This window comes from Oryzias latipes, chromosome 14 (assembly GCF_053564925.1).
Source record: "Oryzias latipes strain Hd-rR chromosome 14, Olatipes_Hd-rR_3.1".
NCBI classification, from domain to species: Eukaryota; Metazoa; Chordata; class Actinopteri; order Beloniformes; family Adrianichthyidae; genus Oryzias; species Oryzias latipes.
The window spans coordinates 9,313,024-9,326,502 of record NC_136250.1 but is presented as its reverse complement, the minus strand read 5'-3'; the positions used below and the strand labels follow the sequence as shown (position 1 = coordinate 9,326,502).

At 36.6% G+C, this 13,479-nt stretch overlaps 2 protein-coding genes across 5 annotated transcripts; both read left to right on the top strand.

Moving 5' to 3' along the window:
* Positions 1–3,261: 3,261 nt before the first annotated feature.
* On the top strand, positions 3,262–6,977 carry LOC101160998 (serine protease FAM111A). 4 transcript variants are annotated; one of them, XM_011483246.4, is made up of 4 exons: positions 3,263–3,476; positions 4,294–4,346; positions 4,430–4,492; positions 4,681–6,977. In XM_011483246.4, exons 2-4 carry the CDS (start codon positions 4,305–4,307, stop codon positions 6,412–6,414), a joined length of 1,839 nt encoding a protein of 612 aa, XP_011481548.1. In that variant the 5' UTR covers positions 3,263–3,476; positions 4,294–4,304; the 3' UTR covers positions 6,415–6,977. The 4 variants fall into 4 exon arrangements, with proteins under 4 accessions (XP_078786830.1, XP_011481548.1, XP_004076307.1 ...); XM_004076259.5 differs by having other exon boundaries at positions 3,263–3,505; XM_020708731.3 differs by lacking the exon at positions 3,263–3,476 and adding an exon at positions 3,553–4,157.
* Positions 6,978–7,241: 264 nt separating this feature from the next.
* On the top strand, positions 7,242–11,376 carry crcp (calcitonin gene-related peptide-receptor component protein). The gene is made up of 6 exons (XM_004076155.5): positions 7,242–7,358; positions 8,472–8,508; positions 8,607–8,705; positions 8,779–8,873; positions 9,004–9,061; positions 10,951–11,376. The coding sequence occupies exons 1-6, from the start codon at positions 7,351–7,353 to the stop codon at positions 11,095–11,097; spliced, it is 444 nt and encodes a 147-aa protein (XP_004076203.1). The 5' UTR covers positions 7,242–7,350; the 3' UTR covers positions 11,098–11,376.
* The last annotated feature ends 2,103 nt before the right edge of the window (positions 11,377–13,479 follow it).

Below are 13,479 nucleotides of genomic sequence, written 5' to 3'. Positions count from 1 at the left end.
GCACTGTGCTTTTCTGGACTGAGAGGTCTGAGGTCTTTCCAGGTATCTGTTGTAGCTACTCCTCCAGCTTGGGGGTTACTGCCCCGAGTGCTCCAATTACTACAGGCACCACTGTCACCTTCACTTTCCATGCTTTCTCCAGTTCTTCTCTGAGTCCCTGGTATTTCTCCAGTTTCTCAGGTTCCTTCTTCCTGATGTTCCCATCGCTTGGTACTGCCACATCCACCCCAACGGCTTTCCTCTGTTCTTTATCCACCACTACAATGTCTGGTTGGTTCGCCGTTACCATCCTATCAGTCTGGACCTGGAAGTCCCACAGGATCTTTGCCCTCTCATTCTCTACCACCTTCGGAGGTGTTTCCCATTTTGACCTTGGGGTTTCCAGTTCATATTCTGCACACATGTTCCTGTATATTATTACCTGCAGGAATAATAAGATGGCCAAAGGAAGAGATACAGACCACGGATGTTAAATCACGAAAGCTCCTCACCATGCTTGGAGGGTTCCATCCCAAATCCAGCACCCTGTGACTGTATGCTAGCCGAGGAGGCCGAAGACTAGTGAGTGTAGAAGCCAATATCCAGGATGAAACATCCAAGATGCATGAGTACATCAAGCTCAAGGCCCCAACTGACAGTGTGCTCAGTGAATGTCTCAGGCAATGGAGAGCAGAGGATACAGTGCTGGAGGACAGATTCTCCTGGGAGGACAAACCCCTGCATGGGATGTACCACCGGACCATAACTGAAGTGGCTGATATCTAGAAGTCCTACCAATGGCTAGAAAGGGCTGGCCTATAGGACAGCACTGAAGCACTCATCCTGGCAGCCCAGGAACAAGCCCTGAGCACCAGAGCAATAGAGGCTGAGATCTACCAAACCAGACAAGTCCCAAGGTGTAGGCTGTGAAAAGAGGCACCTGAAACAATCCAGCACATAACTGCAGGGTGTAAGATGCTGGCAGGGAAAGCATAAATGGAGCGCCAGTGGACACAGGAGCTTGCAAGTCCATTGTCCAGACAGACTTCTCTTCATTGGCACAATCTTTGTCCTGAGACTTCGCTTGCCTCGCGTCATCCTTCTTGTAGACACATGGGTCAAATACATCACTACTAGTATTCCCGTGTTTGAATAAAACACAAAGTTGTAGCCTTCTGTTGGTATTCACAATGTAGTTAGGAGAGGGTTGTACCTGGGTGAAGGAATTCTAGTCTTTGTAGGTAGCTCTGCTTCTGCAGTATAGTGTGAATCAACTCTTGACAATTCAGGTTCAGCCTTTATCTGCTTGTCTCTCCTAGGTCCAGATTTAGATGTGGTTGGTGCATGTTTTTCACAGTCAATGGGATTGTTCAACCATTTTTTTACGTTTTTCAGGAAGACCAAGTGAAGAGAAAAAAGTGCCTTGCGCACTTTAACTTTTTTCCATTTTTAAGCTTCAGTTGGTAGAAAAATGCTAAATAGGACTAGGATGTCTCAGCAACATTCTTTATGGTAATTTTTGTGACCCATACGGTGATGTACGACTGGCCGTATGACTCTTCAAAAATGTATGATTACTCTGAGAAACATTATCTTGCAGTCTATTTCATTAAGCTACATTTAGGACATCCATAATGGTTTGTAAGTTGCCTTTAAATACAGCAGAACAGCATACTATTACACCAGTCAAATCATGTTATGATAACTCATATTACACATGACTAAAAAAGAACAAAAGTCCAGAAGGTCCTTTGGAATTCTTTTCAGATTGTAGTAACAATACAGTATCAAAATGTTAATTGAATTATGGACTGTTGAGAAAATGAGACATCAAAATCCTACTGTTCATTCAAACATTGTTTGACAAGATAGCATCACTTCTAAAAGCCATTAAAAGCCATTTTAGTTATATCATTTTTTAGCTGACTTCCTATACTGAAATTTTAACTAAGAAAATGATCAAAAGATGAAATTTTTGAATATTTTTAGCCTAGTATATAACATAGTAAACATTTTTACCTACCAATATGGAAGGAGCCATGAATTATGATAATTACAACAAAATCTGGAGAGAAAAAAAACACTTCTATTTCTTGAACCAGCAGCCATCATGAAATGCTTATAAGATTTTCTAAATCACATTGACTCGTGACTTTGGCAAAATAAAACTGCGTAAGTCACACTCTTGACATAGGCAATTATACTAAAGGAGTAGAATGGCATGTTCTGTTTAACTGAGAATGAAGGCAAATTTACCAGAGGTGGCCAGCATCATGAGGAGAGGATTTAGGCAAAAAAAATCATTTTTGACAAAAAATGACTTAGGCAATTATTTTAAGGTGACGATATGACATATTTTCAGTTGTATTACACTTTTTGTTATGTACATAATTCCATATGTGTTAATTCATAGTTTTGATTGCTTCAGTTTGAATCTACCATTTTCATAGTCATGAAACTAAAAAAAATCTCTTTGAATGAGAAGGTGTGTCCAAACTTTTAGTATGTACTGTATAAATATAAATAAAATAAAAATATATAAATATAAATATATATATATATATATATATATATATATATATATATATATATATATATATATATATAAATATATATATATATATATATATATATATATATATATATATATATAAATATGTTGAATATACATATTATAATAATTAGTATATTAAGTATTATAATATATTATATTATATATATATTATAATAATATAATACACTTCAAATTTCAAAAATGTGATCTTGCATGGCATAGCTCCTTTAAGGGAAATGAATAGAATTTAAGGTTCAAAATAAACTACAAAGCAGGGCATTGTCCAGACTCAGGTCTGGTCACACTCAATCGGGTAACAATCTTTATTCATTTAATCATTGGAGAACATTGATGGAAAGAATTAATTTTGCAACAAGTATGACAATATGGAACATATAGTATTAAAATGCAGGAAGCACACTAATCAAAGACAAATTCTTAAAAAACAACTTGTGAAAATGAAATTAAAATGGGAGATGAATGGCATATTGAGCAATGAGTGTAGTTTTTTTAAGTTACAAATTTATCCTTTGATTTTAGAGGAAGACAAAGATGATTAGATAAGCTTGAGAGGGAGGAATAATGATGGCAAAAAACATTAATTGACATGAAATTATACACTAAAAATACGGAGAAATCAAACTCTTGATTAACACTCCGTACCAGTAGGTGGCGGACATGCACCTAAAAGTTGTATGCCAACAGGTACTGAGGCAGCCGAAATGTAACAAAAGAAGAAGAAAGGGGTCAAAAAGCGGAAATTTGAAATGTTTTCCCGCCATTCAACTATAAGAACTCTCGGTGGTAATGCACGTATGCGCTGTTTACCACCCGCCATAACACACCACAAGAAGAAAGAAGCTAGCAGCTGAACATTCACTTGGAGACATTATTACAAAGACACTTGTAAAACCTCAAGAGCGAAGAAGTCCCCGTTCTACTAGTACGACTGTTCTTGACGCAAGCCAAGTGGTATTTTTTCTTGTTTCGTTTGCGTTTAGGATTTCAACTGTACAATAAACTTTATAAACTACCTACTAATGTTATTTAAACGAGTAGACAAAACCGAAGTCAACCGAACAGTACCGAGGCCGTGTTCGTTAAAGAGCCAAAGAAGTTTGCTCCAGTCAGACAGACAGACGTGGTTCAAAACTGTTATATGTAGTTTTGTTTGTACGGAAGCCGACAACACAAAATAAACGGACTAAAAACAGAACCGTCTCTGTGTATTGAGGTTCCGAATGAGCCTCATCGGTGCGGTAAAGCAAGGGAGAAATTACTGTAGTAAAATGTCGTTATCATATACAGAGCTCTCCCGGGGGCTCCGTTTTTTCACAAAAAAACGTAAAAAGAAAAAAAAAGTTTTCGGCTTCCGTGGTTGTGGTAATTATCGATGTATTATGTCGTGGACGTTTGTTTTGGTTGTTGCAATCCAAAAGTGAAAGCGGAGTTTTAAAGAAGCTTCCAGAACTTTGGAACCAGAAGAGACGAGAAGAGATTAGCGCCACCAGTAGCGCAAATTAAATCAGTGTCTGTTTTACATTAAAGCCCAGAACAAGACTTCTGCGACTACAAGTTTTCCCGACGAAATTTTCAGTAAAAGAAAAACTTTTCTTATGTTTTGGTGGGTTTTTGAAAGTTAACCCAAACTTATAGCTGCCATTACTGGTTGTGTTCAGTCACGTTGTTTTGCATTGATAACAGTGCGATTTATGATTTACATCAATAAGTCCTATTCTTCTCTTTTTTAAACCCCACAGCCAACAACAACATGACGGCTTTGAAAAAGAGTTTTGGAGCAAATATTTTGAAGGTAGCTTTTTACTTTAAAACTATATACAAACCATTTAAACATAATATTGTATACTTGATATATGTAATATATGATTTTGGCAGCTCCAGGAGAGAGACCAGAATATCAGAAACACACCTTCCCCTGATTCACAAATCCCCAAAAAGGTTTGGGTCTTTTAGTCCTTCTGTACATGTGCATGTCTTAATAAAGCGCAAAATGAAAGTTGAATACTGTAACTGTAAACGACTGTTGTCACAAATCATCCGAGCAAAATTGCGTGACAGAATTTAGTGCTTTGAAGTAATCAAAATGTTCTATTTTAGATCATGATTTTGTCTTTTTCTTTCCCCAGAAAGAGGATCTGCATTCAACCCATTCTTTTGAGTGGAGCTACATTACCAAGAAACTCACAAGAACAACCTGCAGTGAAGCTGGAACTATTGAGAATTCACTGAAAAACAGTGGTAGCTTTAAAGCAATTGCCGAAAAAAACAAAGACAAAGAGCTTGTTATTGTTCAAGGTAGAAGAGGGATTTGTTCCCACTCTCCATGTTCTTTATTGGAAAGGGGACCTATAACTTTGAAATACATAAAAGCATCAGACAACCCGAATAAAGCAGCTAGTTCTCGTGTCAGAATTTTCAGAGGGAAAAGATCTGGTGATCTAGTACGATTTCATGTTCTTGCAAGAGGAGGTAAAAATATAGTTAAAATCCTGCACAACCCTGCACTGAAAGCAAAGGTGGATGAAATTACTGTCTGGGGTTACAAAGGGGAAAAGGTGAAGCACGCTCTGAAGAAAGATGGCCGTTTTTGCCATTACATATTCAAGAAGAACTTTGTTCTGTCCTGCACAACTACTGGAGTTCAAACCGAGCTGTCAAATCTTGTTGATGATCTTGATGACAAAACTTTCCAGGTGGTTCTGGTCAACAAGTCAGAACCACCTGAGGGCGATAGTCAGTCCAGCAGTCTTGATGATGCTTACCAAGCGTCCAGTGACTACCAGAGTCCCGTCTCAGATGACAACGGACAAAAGGGGAACCTTAAAAATGAGATGGTGGAGCAGGATGCTTCATCCAAACCAATGCAGGATCATTTGCGCTCACAGATTGAAGATTATGTGAAGGGCATGAAAACCAAATCTGAGCTTTCATCTGTCCCAGATCTACTCCATCAGGAGTTTAGTCGGAATGCTCTGATGTGCCAGGAGGTGAAAACAATGAAAAAACTGATGCGTCTTAGCGATTCAGTCTGTCAAGTGAGAATAAATGGGGGGGCGGTAGGAAGTGGCTTTCTTTGGTTTAGAAGCTTTGTTTTAACAAACGGCCATGTCATAAAAGACATTTACAACTCAAACTGTGGCCAGCTTCAGGAAAAGGTTTCTGTTCATTTCTCATATGAAAGTCTGGACCAAGCCGATGTGGGGTTGGAAGTGAAAGATGTGGTTTGTTTTGAATACAAGCCTGAAATACGGGACTGGGCTTTGTTGAGGCTAGACTCCGATCAGACACTGCCTCCTGGTCTTTTAGAGCACTTTGGTTTCCTTCCACATGGTGGTGGAATCAGCATTATCGGGCATCCTCAGGGAGGTGTGAAAAAGATCGACCCCTGTTTGATTGTTCCACACAGCCAGGTTGTTGATAGGGTTCCCCTGATAACCAAGTATTTCTTTGCTGATAAACTTTTGAAATACGAATCTAGTTTTTTCGAAGGCTCCTCTGGCTCTCCTGTTTTTGACAACCACTGCAATGTGGTTGCAATGCATTCAGGAGGATTCACCTACGACAAAGAAGGGATGGAAAGACGGGCTGTTGTTGAATATGCCCAACCTCTGCATTTCATTTTGGAAGATTTTATTATCCAAATGGTGGAGGGAAAAAAGTTTGACGTTTTGAGAGAATATCTTGATTGCAGCTACACTCGAGGCACCGCCGTCAAAGACGGTGTCAAAAAAATAGTTGAGAGCAGAAATAACCAACGGTTCAAAGAAGCTGCAAGGAGCTGTGTGGATGACAAAGTTGTACAAACATTCCTTGAGTTTTTCTGCCAAACTGAGGAACCTGTCCCAATGGAGGTTGTTTAGGTCTCATCATCTCATTTTATAGTTATCCTGGGCTTGACTGCAGTAAAACAAAGAAATTCCAGCAGTGAAAAGCAAAAATTAAACGAAAGCTTTAAACTCAGCTTTAATAAAAGTTAAAGCTTTAATTTCTGCACTTATTGTTTACTTTATTGTTGCTCCAAGCAATTCACATGCACCTGTTTAATATAATTATGTGATTTTTCTGTCCCAGAAACATTTTTAACCATCACTCTCCAGTTCAGAGAAAAAATAATGCTGGAAAAAATCTGTTCACTCTTGTATATTTTACTTGTATGGATGTCCAATTCTTACATTTCAGTCTTGACTCATTCCTGTATCAAGTTCTTGAAAAGAAATGCCAACAAAAGGTTTCCTTTTTTTGGTTGTTTTATTATGTTTTGGGATTTATTTGTTTTTTCAAATATAGATTACTCATTACTCAGTGCAGTAGCATAAAATTCATTGTACTTTTTCTGTTTTTGTTTTTAAAAAGCAAAAAGTGTTCAATACTGTGTGCTTCAAATCATGACTAATGAAACTGTATTAAAATCTGATAAAAGTGACTTCTAGTGTATTCCTTTTTTGTTCCCTTACCCTAACAGTAAATGTTAAATGTTTAATATGTTTAAAATAACCCTCGATGTGTTCAGGGTGTACTTCACCTTCTCCCTGATGCTGCTGCATGAGGCTCTGGAAGTCCTTGTTAATTTCATTGAACTGTTTGGTGAAGGGGCTTTCGAATTTACACTTTTTGAGATACTCTTACATTGTTTTTCATTTTCAAACATCTCGGCAGTGTTTCACTTTTTTAAATATTTATTCTGTTTTCTCTGATCCCACGTTCTATGTAAAAATGCGTTTTTTGCTAGGCGGAACCAATATACTCCCCTATTTTCTACACGAACCCCTTTATTGTAACGGAACCTAAGAGTCGACATGGAAGTGTAAGATTTTTTTTTTAAGAACAAAACAACGGCTAATAAGTCTTTTATGTATATTTACATGTACAATTTTAATTGTGATCGATGGTAGTTTCGTGCGTGTTTCAGTTTCGGGTTTATTATGTGATGTTTTGCTTGTTCCGTTGGGATGATGCTGTCGGCCAAAAAATGGAGAGATGATGATCGACACACAAAACAACTGAATTAAAACATATTGAGTCCGGGAGACTTTGATCCATTTTGAAGAGTTTGCAGTCTACAAATGTTTTAAATTGTATTATGTTTGGGGACGAAGTTAGAGACGGGACAAAAGGTCGCGAAATCGTTTATAAACGTAAATTTCAGAAGATGGGAGAAACAAAAAGCACGGGTCGGATTAGTTTGAGTTTGTGTTATCAAATATTTGTTTCAAATCATGAAACATTCCATTTACAAACACATTCTGCGTTGGCTCTTCAATAATAAATGAATTAGTTATGACATGATGAAGCAGCTAAAAAACATTTTGTCATCTAATATAAGCCAACTCAGCCGCACTCCACAACATTTGTCAACTTGTCACTTGAGCTCTGATCTAATTCATATTTGCCTGAAATCACAAACTTAATTTTTCTAAATAACATTGAAGCAAAGAAATATGGGAAACAGGTTTGAATTTAAACAGTATTCTGTCTTGTTTTTCATTAGATTTATTTATATTTATCAAAAGTTTGCTTTTTTTAATTGTATTTCTTTTCTTCTTCAAACTTGAAAAACAAAAACATTTGCTAATATCTATTTCAGTAAGTTTCAACGGCTTTAAAATAATCTAATTGATGGGTTTCTAGTTTTTAAAAAGGGAAAACACAAAAAAAAATTATTGCTGTTCATTAAAGAGAAGATCTGAGGTTCCGATTAAGAAAATTTCGTTATATAAATAAAAATCAAGTAGAGAAATCCAGCCGTTCTTTTAGTAACACAAGGATGTGAAGATCAAATCACAGAAGAAAAATGTTTACTAAATATATAAACTACATGGGAAATATTCCAATCTTATAAAGCTTGTTTTGGTAACAGATATTTTAATTATCTCATAATTTAATGTTTAACAATTGTTATTTGGGTTTTTTTACACAGAAAAAATGCAAACGCGGCCATGCTCAGTAACTATGAGGTGAGACTATAAGACTGTCTATTAAGGGTTTTTGTTGATTTTCCTGCCTGGTAATGAAATTAATTATTCAGAAAAGCTAAATAATGTCTTCGTCTCAGGTATTCAAACTTCTCACCGACCTGAAAGAACAGAGGAAAGATGCTGGAAAAAGCAAACATAGCCTCGGGCAACAGGACCTCAACACCATCATGTATGAAGTGGGTACTATTCATACTGTCTGAGCTTTAGTTGTCAAATCCAGTCCATGTTCTCACCTGCATTTGCTTTCAGACTCTAAAGTATTTGTCAAAGACGCCATGCAGCAGACAGAGTCCTGAAATTGTCAGAGAGTTCCTCACCACCATGATGCCTCAGAAGCTGACCAAGTCAGTATCTAAAAGATAATATTTTTCACCCCTCTGGGGCTTCAATTGTAATTTCCGCTTAATAAATGATGTATAGTTTGGGGATAAAAATGTCTCAAAGTTAAAATTTTGCCATCTTTCTCTCTTTAAGGGCAGAAAAACTGCAGCTGTTAAACCAACGGCCTCAGAGTGCAGTGGAAATTCAGCTTGTAAGTATTTTTCATGTCTTTCTAAATGTTTTATCTTTTTTTCCTAAATAATTTACTCATGTATTCCTATGGTAGCTCTGTATAACAAATGAGATCTTTCTCATATTTGTATTTTTGTTAACTCAACCCAAAAAGGCTCAAATCTAACCCAAAACATGCACTTTTTCACATGCATCCATCAGCAACTTCATTTGTTACATGTAGATTGCCCTACAGGTTCTACCACTCTGGTTTTTTCATGCTATTCCTGTCTGCAGGGTTAGTTTGAATGGGCAATTCACAGTAAATCCAGGCTTGAGCCCATTCCTGTAACGCATTAATAATCTATTGAAGCAGCTATTACAAGACAATGTTAACAATACCTTATACAGCAAACCAAAAAGACCCTCATGACCCGTTTAAGCAAAGCCTTATTATTGCTTTAGCTAAGCGTTGAGGTTATGGCTGTGATGGGTTTAGAAATATTTAATCCTTAAAATGGGTACATTGCACTATTTGACTAAAAATCAAGTAGAGAAATCCAGCCGTTCTTTTAGCAAACTGAGTAACACCAGGATGTGGAGTGCAGACTTCTGATGCTGCTTCACTGGGGTGTGGTGTGTCCCGAAAAAATCTTTTTTAGCAACCAATAATTACTCACCTAAAGCCAAGTGTAGAAGGCTCCCTCTATTAAGAAATAATCTGGTTTCATAATGCAACAGCAATTATATATTGTCCTAAATCAGTTATTCTAGAGCAGATTATCTCTTAGAGTACATTTTAAAAAGTGAATTTCCAAAACTATATGGAGCCTCTTAAAGAACTGCACTCCCTGTTTACCATTTGTCTCTCTGCAATCTGTATCCTTTTAAAATAAAAATATTTTTTTCAATACAAAGCAGCTATAAAGCAGTTGTTGCAGTGAACACAAATGAGGCCATTTCCATTAGCATCCACTAACATGCAGTTCTAAAACTCAGCCTGCAGATGTCGCCCTTCTCACTTTTGAGATGCTTTTAACCCTTGTGCTATCTTAGATGACCCCACCCTTACATTGACGTGTTCTCCCTACCATGACAAAGGTGGATAAAGGTGGAAAGATTTCATGTAATCCATGGACACCAGTGAAGATCATAAATCATTGAAGAAAAAAGGTTCAGCGCACTGTCTAGTGGGTCTAGATGACCCAACTCCCAATGTTAAAGTGCCTAGGATAGCACAAGGTAAAGCAGTCCATCTCCCAGTTATCTCAAGGTAGTTAACTGTGTCATTATGTGATGGTGATTCCATGTTATATTTGAAGGAGTACAACTGATCCAGTTAATAACCAGCAAGAAGGCCAGGAATGACGTGGTGCCATCCATAAACTGACTGAAATATAGAAAAGTAAAATGACAAATTGTGTTTTAGAAAGAGAAATGGAAAATATGCACATTGGTTCTCCATTTATTTTTATTTAAATCTGCATTTTCCTTTCACAGACAATGCATGAATGTAACACAATCAACATGTGTAGTTTGTTTTGCCGTTGAAGTTCAGTACAATACGTACAGTAGATTTAAGATTTAAAGCAAAAACGTAAGAAAAGAAAAAGAAAAAAAAATTTTCAGGCTGGCAAACCAGCAGTTTTGTGAATTCTTCAAAAATTTGCGATGATCATGGATTTTTAAGAGGAATACTTTCCTGAAAAGTGTGGTTTTCCTGCTATTTGAATTACTTCAGCTAAACAAAAAAACAAATCATGATTAAGGAAGCAGCTGACATGGAAGCACATACTGGACCACAATGCTTCATATGATCCCATATAAGATGGTATGTCAGAAGAATAACCTTCAAAAAAAACTACTCAGTTCAAAAAAAGAGCTGTGTCAAAGAAAAGCAATCTTAACATAGCTCTCATTTCCTTTCAGATGGTTGAAGAAAGTGAGGAGCGGCTGACAGAGGAGCAGATTGAGGAGCTCATCCAGACAGTTGCAGGCGTCCTGCCAGGCGACCCGGAGCAAGAAAACGCTGCAGCGGCAGATGCAGAGATGAATGGAGGCGCCGAACAGTCTTGACACAGCGAAAGGCCAAGGCCAACTCATTTGAGGGGAACAGACAATGAGGCTAAAATGATTCCAGAAAAGGATCGGTGGTCTTCACCTGCAGAAGTTTGCATTACAGGGAGAAATGCTGACACGTGGAATACGCAGAACATTTCAAAAGTTTTCATTAGTAATTGTTTTTTTCAGCAACTTTCACCAGTAACCTTTGCAACAGTGCAGAGAAAATGGATCACATGTAAAATACAAAGTGGAAATTATTGTACATTATTCTCATAAAAAAAATCTGATAAATCTTGACTATTCTTTCTCTTCATATCTAAAAAAGTTAAAATACTGAAGGGAAAACATTTGTGGACAACACTTGAATATATAAAGTACAGACCAAAGGTTTGGACACACCTTCTCCTTCAAAGAGTTTTCTATATTTTCATGACTATCAAAATTGTTGATTCACACTGAAGGAATCAAAACTATGTGGAACTCAAAACACATGTGGAACATGTACATAACAAAAAGTGTGAAACAACTGAGAATATATCATATTCTAGGTTCTTCAAAGTGGCCATCTTATGCTTTGATTACTGCTTTGCACACTCTTGGCATTCTTGGCAAAGCAGTAATCAAATAAAAAGGTGGCTACTATGAAGAAAATGACATAATTTCAGTTGTTTCACACTTTTTTGTTATGTACATAATTCCACATGTGTTAATTCATGTGAACATTAACAAGCCATTTAAGACAATCAGTACTGCAGATGTCTGAGAATCTTCAGTCACTGCTTTTGGATGTTGTTTGCTTAATGCAAAGGAAGTTTCCATTTCGGCTCACACATTTAGATTGTTCTGTTTTTGGTTTCCTGTGAACGCCGACTCATATTCCTGTGCTAATTTAGCTCCTTGATTTTAAAGAAAGAGTTGTGGAAAAAATGTGTGTGCACTTGGAGAACAATAACAACAATGCCTGAAAGCGACAAAAAAATCCTCACAAACCTGAAGAGGTTTTAACTTATTTCAATATAAAACTAAGTTATTGAGATTTTTGGACACACTGTGTCGTCAGTGCTGCACAAAAAATATGTTAGCAATGACTTACATAAGTTCAAAATAGCTTTCCTTTGGCTCTATTTTAAGACAAAGTCACAATTTCCAGTCTGTTTACTGTATTTGGGATAAATTTGACTTGTTAGTTGAAATCATTGAAATATGATAAATAAGGGAATGTCATCCAGACAGCACAAAACCGTTGTTTGACTTCTCAACTCCAAAAACTAAAATAAAGTTTCTCTTGTTCATTGGAGTGAGGAGATACAGAAATAAAATCACCAATTCTGCTAGTTGTTCTCCGTAAAAAGATGAGAGAGGTCTGTAATGTTCTTCGTAGGAACACTTCAACTGTGAAGGACAGAAAGTGTATTTAAAAAAGAAATCGTAAATCAGATTTCCGGGATTTTCTTTTTACAGTCTGTCTCTCACAGTTGAGGTTTACATACATTACAGACTTCTTTCCTCTGTGGGACAACTTGCAGAATTTGTGGCAGACCAATACTTTTTTTTGTTGCCCATTGTGATATCACACCCCACGCAAAATAGGATTTTCACTCTCCAAAACAATATTTTGTGAAATGCTTTTGTGATTTCCTCTGTTCTAAGTGGATAAAAAAATGTCATTTGGTGAGATTAAGGTGGCAAAATCTCAACAGTCTGTACACCGTCCATGTTTCAGCCTATATGTGATGCAAACGTTTTATGTGCTAAGAGACAAATAATCATATTTTTATATGATACTTGTCACTTTTTCAGTTTTTAAAATTACGTTAAAGTATATCATCAGTACATCAACTATATTGTGAAAAATGAAAAATAAAGCATCTTTAGGGTTCACCAGGGTTTTGTTTTCATGTATAATTTGACAGGAAGTTATGCTTTAATGGGCATTTTTAAAGCAAATATCTAATGTTCCTCCTTATATATTTCTGAATAGGTTGCTGAAAGTCCCAGTTTTTCACAAAGCACAAAAAAAATGTTAATGTTAAACTGCAGCACTGGAAAAGTACTCTAGTTTAAACAAGTTTGAAAATTGAGAGAATTTGATTTTTTAAGAAAGATTCTATTTTTTAAGAAGGGGGCAATCAGTATCTGTAGGTACCTGAATCCCATTATGTCAGTGGTCCTTAATTGTGCATAACAGGCATATAAACAAATGTGCATCTCATGTAATATATATCAAATGTGTCAGTACAATTTTTTTCTACAAATTTATGGAGATATTCAGACTTTCATTTGCATTCTTTGGTTTATTGGGAGAGTTTAACCCCCAAAGGAATATCAAAAAATCTATGGGAAATGAAAACACGCGTAAATTAAATGAGGCGGTTTCAACCTCCACTAAATTCC

Coding starts and splice junctions, on each gene's coding strand:
- crcp (XM_004076155.5), top strand. Junction 8,706..8,778: donor TCAACACCATCATGTATGAA/GTGGGTACTATT, acceptor ATTTGCTTTCAG/ACTCTAAAGTATTTGTCAAA. Junction 9,062..10,950: donor GTGCAGTGGAAATTCAGCTT/GTAAGTATTTTT, acceptor ATTTCCTTTCAG/ATGGTTGAAGAAAGTGAGGA.
- LOC101160998 (XM_011483246.4), top strand. CDS start 4,305: ATGACGGCTTTGAAAAAGAGTTTTGGAGCAAATATTTTGAAG. Junction 4,347..4,429: donor TTGGAGCAAATATTTTGAAG/GTAGCTTTTTAC, acceptor TGATTTTGGCAG/CTCCAGGAGAGAGACCAGAA. Junction 4,493..4,680: donor ATTCACAAATCCCCAAAAAG/GTTTGGGTCTTT, acceptor TTCTTTCCCCAG/AAAGAGGATCTGCATTCAAC.